This window comes from Tiliqua scincoides, chromosome 3, assembly GCF_035046505.1.
Source record: "Tiliqua scincoides isolate rTilSci1 chromosome 3, rTilSci1.hap2, whole genome shotgun sequence".
Lineage (NCBI taxonomy): Eukaryota > Metazoa > Chordata > Lepidosauria > Squamata > Scincidae > Tiliqua > Tiliqua scincoides.
Window position 1 is genome coordinate 236,927,225 of NC_089823.1, and position 14,060 is coordinate 236,941,284.

General features: G+C 50.4%; 1 protein-coding gene across 2 annotated transcripts in view; it reads left to right on the top strand.

The window, feature by feature from the left end:
• Positions 1-14,060, top strand: part of ECEL1 (endothelin converting enzyme like 1) — a 58,135-nt gene that overhangs the window by 15,595 nt on the left and 28,480 nt on the right. For both annotated transcript variants that reach the window (XM_066618976.1, XM_066618977.1), the window contains exon 2: positions 13,725-13,793. In XM_066618976.1, coding sequence (XP_066475073.1) covers positions 13,725-13,793 — 69 coding nt within the window. The remainder of the gene's footprint in view (positions 1-13,724; positions 13,794-14,060) is intronic.

The window sequence follows — 14,060 nt, forward strand, 5'->3', positions numbered from 1 at the left end:
TGTGGAGCTCCAGCCGGCGCCAGCCTGCAACTTTTTCACAACTCACCCAAAATTGGTTCATAACCCTCTGGTTGGTCACAACGCACAGTTTGAGAACTGCTGCCCTAAAGCATGATCTTCAATTTCGTTTCAATATTTTTCTACTGTTAATGGGGTTGCAGTGTGTGTTGGGCCTCCCATGGTCCCTAGGCCCCAATAAATTACATAACTCCAAATGGTGAGACATTCTAGAGAGACTTCTCTAGAACTGTGTTGGGTTTTTTGGAGGACAGAGCATTGGACACTTTGAGCAAATATGACTAAAAATCCATATTTACAATACATTTATAGGCTTATAGAGCTTGGGCACACTCTTAATGTCTATTTCAGCACAACAAGTAATGCGTAAGTGTTTGTGTTAGCAACCTTCAGTCTCGAAAGTCTATGGTATTGCGCTCTGAAAGGTGGTTCTGGAACAGCGTCTAGTGTGGCTGAAAAGGCTAATCCGGGAGTGACAATCCCTTCCACACTGGGAGCAAGTGCAGTCTGTCCCTGGTCTGTCTCCCTGGCTATGGGCCTTCCTTCTTTGCCTCTTAGCTTCAGACTGTTGGCCAAGTGTCTCTTCAAACTGGGAAAGGCCATGCTGCACAGCCTGCCTCCAAGCGGGCCGCTCAGAGGCCAGGGTTTCCCACTTGTTGAGGTCCACTCCTAAGGCCTTCAGATCCCTCTTGCAGATGTCCTTGTATCTGCCTAAGTGGAGTGGCAAACAATGCCGCTCCACTTATGTGGATATGCGTAAGTGGAGGCAAACAAACATGCAGTCCTTCCAGGCTGTGCATCCACTACTGTAAGTTAGATTTCCAGAGAGAGATCCAGCAAGCAGCCCATAAGGTGCTTCCAGCTAATTCTCCTCTCTCTCTCTCTCTCTCTCTCTCTCTCTCTCTCTCTCTCTCTCTCTCTGTTTCAATCTGCTGTTTTGTCACACACACAAACAATGTTGCATCATCCCCCTTCCCCAAGCTCTGATAGCTCTCCCATTCAAAGCCCTCAGAGCAATTTCCAAGGATCTCCCAACCATTGCTTCCTATTAAAGAGAGGAGCCATCCATCCTGGCCCTAGTGATCTCCCTAACAAAGCAATGCTGGCCTGTAGCTATGCCCTGCCACAACTAGAACTTGGCTTCTCTCTTTTGTTAGTAAATCATGTTAGTAGCTGTAAATTGTATGTGCTTGCCCCCCCCCCACAGTTGCTTTAGCACCCTAGTGTATTGGCCAAAGAGGTGTGACATTAAACACTAAACATGGACATCACCTGGTGCCTTAGTGCTCCTGCGCGTGTTTTTACATGCATGTCCATCTGCTTCCCCCTTCTGAGTATTAACTTTTCGAAACCTGGAGAGGGAGCTGAATCCTGAAGAAAGAAGTGTCATTCCTGCTCGCACATTTTTAAAGAAGTGACAAAACAGCAGACAGTAATTTACCAGAGACAAGAACAGCCCAACTGGATCCACCGTCTGGTGCCATGTTTGACTTGCTGCCGCTACTGGTGTTGCGCACCGCCCCAAACCCTGAGAATAAGAATCAAACCAATTACCGCGCTCCTTCCCAAGCAATCCTTTTTGACAAAGTAGGAAGTGCCAATCATGCTTGGAACTCCAGACACGCTTCCTGTTTTATTTAAAGGGGCAGCAAAAGGACGGAGTGAGGTGAGTGGGTAGGAAAGAGGATCGGTTCGGCTCTGTCTGTGGCAGGCCAGAGGGAGCTGGCAGCAGACTTGGGATGAAGGTAGCCGTAAGTCTGCTGCCCCACTCCACCTGCTGCTCAACACCCGCCCCATCATCTGCTTCATGGATGGTCTGGCCCTGGACAGAGACCAGGTAGTGTCACTAATCAGTAGGGATGTTGGAGTCTGTGTTTCTCTCAAGCCCCAATTCAAACAGTTGGGTTGTGCCACAAATCCCTGCTGTGAAGACCCACCAGCCACTCAGAGCCACTGGGCAAGCATTTTCTAAACACCAGCATGCAGTGAGGAAGAAACTTTGGCTAGCTAAACCAACAGTGACAAAGTCATCTTCCTTGTCGCACCTTGTGTGTATGTGCATTTTCGCTCATGCGTGTGCACGAGGGGATCCATAAGCGATACTACTCAAATACTACCGGGTAGATGGGACTCGTCAGCCTAGGAAGGCAGCTCATCTAAGAGAAGGAAACTCTGACCTCAAACCTCCACTGCCTTGTGGCTACATCCAGTTCTGGAAAAGGCTTCAGGAGTCAACCTCGAGGCAAAATCAGGAGCCGGAGTCCCTTAGGCAGTTCATGGCTGAACACAGTCACGTTCTGGCAACTCCTGCGACGCCGCTGGAACCAACCGTATTGGCTTCCGCCTTTCCATTGGACCATTCCAGCGACGTGGAGAGGGGGGATTTGCTGCATGGGTAACAGCCTATCCTCCATACCTTCTTTACCCAGGCTTCGCGCACTGGAGAGGACACTCCAACTTCGCCATACGGCGTCGGCACAACACGGGAAGCAGCAGTTTACCGGTTATAAGTCTTTGCTCGATTGGCGTAGAGCATGACGCCAGGGGCTGCTTCCGACGGTGGGAGAGATCATTGCATCTCATTGGGCAGCTACCGCCCGCCTTAAGCTGGGCAGTCCCCAGCCAGTAAGGTGTTGCCTCGCCACGGTCCGTTAACCTCATGGGGTGCGTGGGGTTTAGGGTGAAAACCGACAAGCGGATCGACAACTCTGCACCATGCAACAGAAAACAGAAAACTACTGCCCTAAAGCTGGGCACCTGGAACGTTAGGACAATGACACCTGGCTTCTCTGATGACCTGCAAGAAATAGACGACGCACGCAAAACAGCTGTCATCGACATGGAGCTGAGCAGACTGCAGATGGACATCGTCGCCCTTCAAGAGACTAGGCTGCCAGATTCCGGATCTGTCAAGGAGAGAAATTTCTCATTTTTCTGGCAGGGAAAACCACCAAACGAAACCAGGGAACATGGCGTTGGCTTTGCGGTCAGAAATACCCTGCTGAAATCCATCATCCCACCTACTGTGGGAAGTGAAAGAATTTTGTCCCTGCAGCTCCAGTCATCAGCAGGACCTATCGCTCTCATCAGTGCTTATGCACCGACTCTGTCGTCTCCAGCAGAAGCCAAAGACAAATTCTATGATGACCTGGCCACCACTGTCAAGAAAATCCCTGTAAAAGAGCCATTGTTCATCCTCGGTGATTTCAATGCTAGAGTTGGTGCTGATAACAGTTCATGGCCCACTTGCTTAGGTCAGTTTGGCACTGGGAGGATGAACGAAAACGGCCAACGCCTGCTAGAGTTTTGCTGTCATCACGGTCTCTGTGTCAGCAACACGTTCTTCAACACAAAGCCCCAACATAGAGTCTCTTGGAGACATCCAAGATCAAAGCACTGGCACCAGCTCGACCTGATCCTCACCAGACGCTCCAGCCTTCCCAGCATCAAGATCACACGCAGTTATCATGGTGCTGCCTGCGACACTGACCACTCCCTGGTGTGCAGCAGAGTGAAACTGCAAACAAAGCGACTGTATCACACGAAAAAGGAAGGAAGACCTCGCATTGATACCAGCAAGACCCGGGATCAGAGAAAAGTGGAGGAATTTGCACAAGCGCTTGAGGAATCTCTTCCAGGCCCGGCCGACGCAAATGCATCCAACAGATGGGAACATTTCAAGAATACCGTTTACAACACCGCCTTGTCCATATTCGGCAAGAAGACCAACAAGGCAGCAGACTGGTTTGAAGCCCACTCTGAGGAGTTGACACCAGTCATTGAGGAAAAGAGGAGAGCTCAAGCAGCATACAAGGCCTGTCCCAGTGAGCGCAACCTGCAGGTCCTCCGAACTGCTCGCAGCAAAGTCCAACAGACTGCCAGGAGATGTGCTAACGACTACTGGCTCCAGCTCTGTTCCGAGATACAGATAGCAGCTGACACGGGCAACATCAAGGGGATGTATGATGGTATCAAGCAGGCCCTAGGTCCAACACAGAAGAAAATTGCCCCTCTGAAGTCTGCCACAGGCGAGGTCATCCAGGATCGGGCGCAGCAGATGGAACGCTGGGTGCAGCACTACTCTGAGCTATATTCCAGAGAAAATGTAGTCACCGAAGAAGCGCTGAACAACATTGAGTGCCTGCCTGTGCTGGAAGAGCTTGACAGTGAACCAACCCTAGAAGAACTTTACGTGGCCCTGGACTCCCTTGCCTTTGGCAAGGCACCTGGAAAAGACAGCATCCCTGCTGAAGTCCTAAAATGCTGCAAAGAGATCATCGTCACTGAGCTGCATGAAATCCTCTGTCTCTGCTGGAGAGAAGGTGGAGTACCTCAAGACATGAGGGATGCAAACATCATCACGCTGTACAAGAACAAAGGTGACAGGGGTGACTGCAACAACTACCGCGGCATCTCTCTCCTTAGCGTTGTAGGAAAGCTGTTTGCCCGAGTTGTACTAAAGAGGCTCCAGGTACTTGCAGAGAGCGTCTATCCAGAATCGCAGTGTGGATTCCGAGCCAACAGGTCCACCACTGATATGGTATTCTCCCTTAGACAACTGCAGGAGAAATGCAGGGAACAACGACAGCCACTCTTTATAGCCTTCATAGATCTCACAAAGGCTTTCGACCTGGTCGGCAGAGACGGCCTCTTCAAGATTCTCCCCAAGATTGGATGTCCACCCAGGCTCCTCAGCATCATCAGATCTTTCCACAAGGACATGAAGGGCACTGTTGTCTTCGATGGCTCCACATCAGACCCTTTTGACATCCGAAGCGGAGTGAAGCAGGGCTGTGTTCTTGCACCAACCTTGTTTGGGATTTTCTTCGCTGTCCTGCTGAAGCAGGCCTTTGGAACTGCAACAGAAGGCATCTATCTCCGGACCAGATCAGACGGAAAGCTCTTCAACCTCTCCAGACTGAGAGCAAAATCCAAAGTCCAGCTGAAATGTCTGCGTGACTTCCTCTTTGCTGACGATGCAGCTGTCACTACCCACTCTGCCAAAGATCTCCAGCAGCTCATGGATCGTTTTAGCAAGGTCTGCCAAGATTTTGGACTGACAATCAGCCTGAAGAAAACACAGGTCATGGTTCAGGATGTGGACTCACCTCCCTGCATTACAATCTCTGCACATGAACTGGAGGTTGTCCATGACTTTGTGTACCTTGGCTCAACGATCTCCGACACTCTTTCTCTCGATACCGAGCTAAACAAGCGCATCGGTAAAGCAGCTACCACGTTTTCCAGACTCACAAAGAGAGTCTGGTCCAACAAGAAGCTGACGGAACATACCAAGATCCAGGTCTACAGAGCTTGCGTCCTGAGTACACTTCTGTACTGCAGCGAGTCATGGACTCTTCGCTCACAACAGGAGAGGAAACTGCGCGCTTTCCACATGCGCTGCCTCCGACGCATCCTCGGCATCACCTGGCAGGACAAAGTTCCGAACAACACAGTCCTGGAACGTGCTGGAATCCCTAGCATGTATTCACTGCTGAAACAGAGACGCCTGCGTTGGCTTGGTCATGTCGTGAGAATGGATGATGGCCGGATCCCAAAGGATCTCCTCTATGGAGAACTCGTGCAAGGAAAGCGCCCTACAGGTAGACCACAGCTGCGATACAAGGACATCTGCAAGAGGGATCTGAAGGCCTTAGGGATGGACCTCAACAAGTGGGAAACCCTGGCCTCTGAGCGGCCCGCTTGGAGGCAGGCTGTGCAGCATGGCCTTTCCCAGTTTGAAGAGACACTTTGCCAACAGTCTGAGGCTAAGAGGCAAAGAAGGAAGGCCCATAGCCAGGGAGACAGGCCAGGGACAGACTGCACTTGCTCCCGGTGTGGAAGGGATTGTCACTCCCGGATTGGCCTTTTCAGCCACACTAGACGCTGTTCCAGAACCACCTTTCAGAGCGCGATACCATAGTCTTTCGAGACTGAAGGTTGCCAATACAATACTACTACTCAAATACCGCCCTTCATTTGAAAACGATGGGCTGGGCAGAAATATCATAAATAGATGCTGGGCATTCGTGGTTTGGTGGTCCCCTTCCTCTCCTCTTAGTCAAGCTGCTTCTTGCTGCTCTTTGGACACCGGCAGTCTTACAAGGCTATCACTCAAAGAGCTGGGGTGGAGGAGAGCCCCACTCTTTCTGCTGTGAGTTTAATTTCCCATTTTAAATTTAAACAGTGGTGTATTTCCCCCGACGGCCCTGGCAGTCACCTGTGTCTGCTTCATGCCCCCCCCACTTGGTTCTGCCTTGCTGCTCCACCTGGGGGGCCCTTTTGTCCTCCCCATGCGAGGTGCCACGGAGCCCTGATTGCTCTGTGTCTCTGCGGCATCCCCACCTTCATTACGGATGCATACAGAATTGGTTCTCTCCTCGCCGTAACTTTTTGCATTTTGAACAGGATCCAACTCATATCCCTTTGTGCGACGTCTGCAGGCTCATTTCCTACCCGGTGATGTCAGCCGTGCTGGTGTCTGTGACCTTGCACGGTGAATTCAGCGTTTTACAATAGCCCCGTGAATCAAACCATCCATTACCTACAGACGTCAGTGCTGTGACAATCATATGCTAAGGCAGGAGATGGAGCGAGGAGCGAGTCCAGTCCTTCTAACTGGATGATACTGACAGTGGAACATTTCAGAGTCTGCATGACAATGCTGGCCCTGTAGAACAGGAAAAAAGAAAAGAAAAGAAATCCCCTACCAACTTCTAATCAAGAAGTAGCAGAAGAGTTGCCTGTATAACTCCTATTGAAAACTGATCCACCCCTGAACAAGTAGGTGGGCGATGTCACAAAACCACGTTGTGCGTGTGTTTGAGCTTCAGTGGGTATGGGGCCTGGAAGCAGGGCACACTCTCTCCCCTGATTCCACCCCTGGTGTGTTCATTCTACCCTCCTTGAACATCTGAAGAGGGGCTTATGTGTTACGACTTGAAGGCCATTAAAATAGAGCCCCTGCAAGTGAAATTACGAGCAATTATTCTTTGTCCCATTCAAATTTGGTTGGGACATTCGGGGGGGGGGGGGTGTCAGGACCACCCCTGGTTTAGTTTGCCAGCAAAATTATGTGCTTTGCCTGCTAAAAAGTCACTCTTCCACATGATCAGAGCTGGTGTAGTCAAACCGATGAGTTATGAATCAGGAAGTACCAGGTTTGATTTTTTCCCATGAATTCACTATTATCTATTTATCAAACGGTTTTTGTTCTGCCTTCAGGAAGCAATCAAAGTAGTTGACGGCCTAACAGCATTGCTGTCACTGCCCTGAGTGACTCTGATGGCAAGTGGGAAATGTCACTTGGGCATTTCCAAGTGGGAGCCTAGAGTACTTACCACACCGCCCCGCCCTTCTGGTTACACTACTGACCCCTATATTGCAACTGAGGAGTTGCAACTGAGGGGGAGTGGCTCACCTGACCGGTCTACCTTACAAGATTATTGGAAATAGGAAAGCAAGGGTGTTACCAGTATGCAAATCATGTTGTTGGCAACCTTCAGTCTCGAAAGACTCTGGTATCGCGCTCTGAAAGGTGGTTCTGGAACAGCGTCTAGTGTGGCTGAAAAGGCCGATTCGGGAGTGACAATCCCTTCCACAATGGGAGCAAGTGCAGTCTGTCCCTGGTCTGTCTCCCTGGCTATGCAAATGCCTCTGTTTTGCTCTTGCAGCCCGGAATGGCTCTGAAGGGGACGAGGAGGGGCTGTTTGCATGTCGTATTGAGGCTCCCTGCAAAACTTAGTGCTTTGCACCCCTTCCAGCTACGCCACTGCCTCTTTGTCTGAGCTAGTCAGACCTGGCCACAGTGGTCCACACACTGGTGACATCAGGGCTGGATTACTGAAACATGTTCTGCCCAGGACTGTCCTTGATGATCACCTGGAAACTACAGTGAGTGCAAAATGCAGCTGCACGTGTGGTGATCTGGGCCAGGTGGTTTGACTCTGTCAGGCCACTGCTTTTTCAGCTGCATTGACTGCCGGTCTTTTTCCAAGAGCAATTCAATGTGCTGGTATTGATAGTTAAAGCCTTATACTGCTTAGGGCCTGGGTACCTTATGAGGTCTGGGTACCTTATGAGGGCGCAATCCTAACCAACGTTCCAGCACCAAGGTAAGGGCGATGAAGCCTGAGGTAAGGGAACAAACATTTCCTTACCTGGAAGAGGCCTCCGTGGAGGTCTCCCCACTGCAGGATGCAGCACATGCCCCATTGGCACAGCTGTGTCAGTGTGGGAAAGTGGGTTAGGATTTGGCCCTGAGACAGCCCACCCCTTCAGAAAGCAGTTCCCAGACTTACTGCAGTCGCGGAGCCCTGTGGCCACAGACTCTTGTTGCAGTGGTGCCATTGCCCGGCTCTCCTGGGCGCCGCCACCTGGAATTGCATGAAATCATGCAAGATCACGCGTGATTCAAGATGGTGGTGCCTGGGAGATCCAGTAAGAAGAGGCCGCTGGGGGCAACCTGCGATGCCTCTGCAAGTTTGCCGATGCGCCCTCGGGCACTGTGGCACACAGTCTGGGAACCACTGCCTGGTAGGACCCTCCTGGGAGCCCTGCCTTTGGCTGTGATGCCAAGGATGCCCTTCAACGTTGCAGTGCCACAGCTGTGGAACTGCCTCCCCCTTGAACTGCGTCTGACCCCCTCTCTATCCGTGTGGGACCTAAAGACCCTCCTGTTCCAGTCTTCCTTTTTTTGATTCTCTGAAACTCTTCTTATCTTTTTTGATTGTTTGCATGTTTATTACCGACTATTTTGTAATTTTTAAGTAGCGATACTATATTTTAATATTTTTTAGATATCATTAACTGCCTCAAGCAGATTTTTTTTAGAGAGGAAAGGCAGAGTATAAATGCTTTAAAAATAACTGGATAATAAATAAATAATGCCTGGGAACCATTCTGAACACTAGAAAGCAGGGACGTGTGCTGGGTGGGGAGGCAGGTGAGGCAGAGCCTCCCCACCGGAGTCCTTCGAAAAGCAGCGCCGCTCCATGTGAGGCCCCCAAGCACCCACAACCCATGCAGAGCACATGGGTTGTGAGTGCTTGAGTACCTCACATGGCGGCGCCAGTGGCACTGTTCTTTAAAGGATTCTGGTGGGGAGGCTTTGCCTCACCTGCCTCCCCACCCATCACATGTCCCTACTTTCAAGCCCTAATTGTTGCTACTAAGAATGGAGATATTCTGCGACCCCTGTGAATTAGGCAACATAAATACATTCGCATATTGTGAAAAAAAGAAAATGTTTCTCTGTTAGTGCTGGTGAGGGAACTGGGACGAGGAAGCCCTTCCCACCCTGCAATGTTGAAAGCCCCACTCAGCTCAAACCCCCACCCCACCCCCGGTTGTCATTTCCGTGCATTTAGTTACTTCATTCAGAAGCAGTCTTTTGGCTCAAGTAGCCCCCATGGCTACTAATGATATAAAAATCAATTAAAACCCACACATTGAAACCGTAATAAAATGCATTACATACAGCCACAAAGCCCTGAAGGCAGATTCCAGAGGGACGGCCTTGTTAGAGCATTGCGGCAAGAGCAAAGGAAGGAGGCTTTGGGAGGCCCAAACGTGGCGTGTTAACGCATGACGTAGGCAGTTGGCTCCTGCACACTTGGGTTTTTGCTTCGAAAGTCTTAGTTGCAGGGGAGAATACTTGCAGGTGGTCCATGGCTGGGCCAGTGGTGTAGCTACAGGGGGGGCTGCATGGTAAGAGTTGCAGGTGCCGCAATGCACCGTGTAAGCGGCCCCTCCCTGTCGTAGGAGCCGTACAGGCAATGCTCTGGAGCACTCTGTGCTCCTGCTTGTTGCCACCGCTGCCCAGAAAGGCTCCAACAGTGAGGGGGAGAGGCCACTTACGCAGCATGCTGTGGCACCCACTGTAGTTACTGCGCTGCCCCCCCCTCTGGCTACGCTTCTGGGTGCAACTTTCCTGGTGACAAACCTACAGAGGGACAATTGCTTTGCTGAGTCCACTAAGTCAGGTGCTGTGCTGTGAGGGCGTTTGACACGGTCCCTCACCAAAGGCTACTGAAAAAACTCCACAGTCAGGGAATTAGAGGACAGGTCCTCTCGTGGATTGAGAACTGGTTGGAGGCCAGGAAGCAGAGAGTGGGTGTCAATGGGCAATTTTCACAATGGAGAGAGGTGAAAAGCGGTGTGCCCCAAGGATCTGTCCTGGGACCGGTGCTTTTCAACCTCTTCATAAATGACCTGGAGACAGGGTTGAGCAGTGAAGTGGCTAAGTTTGCAGATGACACCAAACTTTTCCGAGTGGTAAAGACCAGAAGTGATTGTGAGGAGCTCCAGAAGGATCTCTCCAGACTGGCAGAATGGGCAGCAAAATGGCAGATGCGCTTCAATGTCGGTAAATGTAAAGTCATGCACATTGGGGCAAAAAATCAAAACTTTAGATATAGGCTGATGGGTTCTGAGCTGTCTGTGACAGATCAGGAGAGAGATCTTGGGGTGGTGGTGGACAGGTCGATGAAAGTGTCGACCCAATGTGCGGCGGCAGTGAAGAAGGCCAATTCTATGCTTGGGATCATTAGGAAGGGTATTGAGAACAAAACGGTTAGTATTATAATGCCGTTGTACAAATCTATGGTAAGGCCACACCTGGAGTATTGTGTCCAGTTCTGGTCGCCGCATCTCAAAAAAGACATAGTGGAAATGGAAAAGGTGCAAAAGAGAGCGACTAAGATGATTACGGGGCTGGGGCACCTTCCTTATGAGGAAAGGCTACGGCGTTTGGGCCTCTTCAGCCTAGAAAAGAGACGCTTGAGGGGGGACATGATTGAGACATACAAAATTATGCAGGGGATGGACAGAGTGGATAGGGAGATGCTCTTTACACTCTCACATAATACCAGAACCAGGGGACATCCACTAAAATTGAGTGTTGGGCGGGTTAGGACAGACAAAAGAAAATATTTCTTTACTCAGCGCGTGGTCGGTCTGTGGAACTCCTTGCCACAGGATGTGGTGCTGGCGTCTAGCCTAGATGCCTTTAAAAGGGGATTGGACGAGTTTCTGGAGGAAAAATCCATTATGGGGTACAAGCCATGATGTGTATGCGCAACCTCCTGATTTTAGGAATGGGTTAAGTCAGAATGCCAGATGTAGGGGAGAGCACCAGGATGAGGTCTCTTGTTATCTGGTGTGCTCCCTGGGGCATTTGGTGGGCCGCTGTGAGATACAGGAAGCTGGACTAGATGGGCCTATGGCCTGATCCAGTGGGGCTGTTCTTATGTTCTTATGTGCCGACGTCCCCCAGTTCTCTCCAACAACCAGGCAGGAGACAAAAGCATTTGCGTTTCTTCTAAGGGTTAAAACAGGCAAAGACAAGGAGGCTTCCCAAAGGGAGGCAATTCCATTTTGCAAGGGCTGCCACCAAGGAGGCATACTGCCTTCCAAGCATTTACCAGGTAAAGGGAACAGCCAAAGACATTTTAATTCTTCAGCTGTGGCAAATTCAAATGGCCTCCAATCTCAGTGGGATAAATAAAACCATGTAAATAATGTACATCCTGCTGCCCTTTCTCCTGCTATCCCCAAATCTACCTCCTCAGGTAGGATGCCTCACCCGGCCTATGGCAGGGCTGGCTCTGCCTGGCGCTGCCCACATATTTGTAAGCTTGCCTGCCCAGCCACAAGGTCTAGAAATGGTCTTTGGTTTTAAATGAAGGCTTCCATTCTCCAGATGCTGAATTTGGATTCTGAATAATGTTTTCTAGACTTGCATGGAGTCGCAGGAGGGTCAGGAGAGGAGACCCTGCCCTCTTGATAGTCCTGCATTCCCAGTTGCCAAGAGTCGCCCCTCTAGGGGCACAGGGCTCCTTTTAAGTCCCCAGAGCCTCATTCCCAGCACTCCGAAGATGAAAGCAAGTCAGGGCAAAATGATCTGAAGAAATCATTGTTTCAATGCATCTGACTGGGCCTGTGATTGATTGCTCCCCACATGGCTGTCCCCATTAGCTTATTGTTTCTTGACTGAAGAGACTTTTGTTTGAGTGGCATTCAGTAGCTGCAGTATGTGTAAGGGGGGAGGGAGCTGAGCTGGAGGCAAAGAGGCAGGGATCCCAGGGTGGGGGGGCTTACCTGCTTCCAAAGAGTGTTTGCCTTGAAATCCCCCCACATACACACAAGCCTACAGTTTTGTACAAGTTTTTTACTTCTTTGCAGATTCTGTAAGAGACTGACAAGTATCGGTGGAAGAACAATAGAATTCCAGCTGTTTTTTTTTTGAAACACAACCCCAGTAAAGAGCTGGTAGACTCTGAGCATATGCAGAGTGTGTTCCCTGAATATTGCATAGATGCTACTGGCGCCCTATACAGAAGTAGCCCACCTGTAATACTCACATAGTGCGTTTAGATTTCCCTCTCTGATGTACTGGGTAGATGCTACCAAGCCCTGTGCCAAAGCAGCTCACCTTGTGCTAGTGTGATCCAGAAGTCATCCCCTGTCGGCTGCTCAGGGTGAGCCAAATCAGCCCTTCATTTTTTCCATCAGAGTACTAGGACATGAGGACCGTGGGATTTTTGATGCTGGATTTCTCACTGAAACCTGAGCCTGTCAGTGAACAGAGAGGACTACTAATATGAACCATCATTTGCTATTTAAATTTGGGGTTTGGTGCAAGCTGGGAGCTGTGACTTCCTGAGGGGCTCGAATTGCCTCTCTTATTGGCAATTCAGTTTCAACGCCAGAGTCCCCCTCGCCCTCTGTGCTACAGGACGGTGCATGGCAAAGCAGAGTCCCAGCCCAAATCACCCACATCGTGACACGGTCATGGCTGCAAGTTGCATTGTGGCCTCCCCCAATCCGCAGAGAGGAAGCAAGAGATTGGAGTGGAGGAAATGAAAAGATCTTGGAGACAAGGAAGGAGCCAAGGGGCAGACAGGCCTGGAGTGGGCCAGGACTGAGAAAGCAGTTTCTCCCTCTACAGGACTTCTGTGCCTCTGAAAGCCCTGTGACAGAAATTCACACAGTATGGTGACAATTCAGCAGGTAAAAATGAAATTCACAGGTGCAGGTCTCCCCTACTTCATCTCCGTGTTGGAGGAAGCTGCACCTGTTGGATTTCTTTCCGTTATGCCGCTGTTGAACACATAGAAACTGTCCTGGGGGGACAAAAAATGGACATCCAACATGTTCTGGTAAATCAGCATTTCTCAAACTATGGGTTGGGACCCACTAGGTGGGTCATGAGCAGGAACATGCAGTGGGTGGGGAGGCAGGTGAGGCAGTTGAGGCAGAGCCTCCCCTCCAGAGTCCTTTGAAAACCACCACTGCTGCATTAGGCATGCAAGCACTCACAAGCTCTGCTTTTCAAAGGACTCCAGTGGGGAGGCTTTTCCTCACCTGCCTCCCCACCCGCCACATGTCCCTGGTCACAAGTGAATTTCTAGCCAGCGTGGCTCAAGTCCCTGAAAGCTGCTGGAAGCTGACCTGAGTATATCTGTCCCTACTTCATACATCCTCACTACAATAGGGGTGGGGGTGTTACAGCATTAGGAGGGAGAGGTTTAGAAGAAGATGCAGATGCCAAGACTCATATCTTTCTAGGTTTGAAGGCACTGAGCGGATCTCCAGCTGGCAGTCTGGTAACCATGTAACTTGTGAGTGCGTGTGGGGCACAGAGAGAGAAGCCACCCCTTCTGTTCAGGCTAAACAGCTGATGCATTTTATCTCCACCTTGGCAGATTGATCAAGATGGGTTGACATTGTCTGAGCGAACCCTCTACCTGGGACAGGATGAGGAAAGTGAAAAGGTGAGCTTATACACAGATGAAGCTACCTGTGATGTAATGGTCCCTCCCTCATGACTTGAATTCTAGGAGGGATTGTTCCTACAAATGGCGGGGTGAGGGTGGGATGCTTTGGAGAGTTGCCCTAGTCCTCACAGTTCCAAGCCCTTTCCCCAATCATGCACAGGGCATGGTCAGTAACGTTCATCTCTGGGGCACGATGACCATTGTGGCTTTGCCACCTCTGCCTAGAAGAACTAAGTTCACCTTAGAGCCAACTCCCCTTCCTGA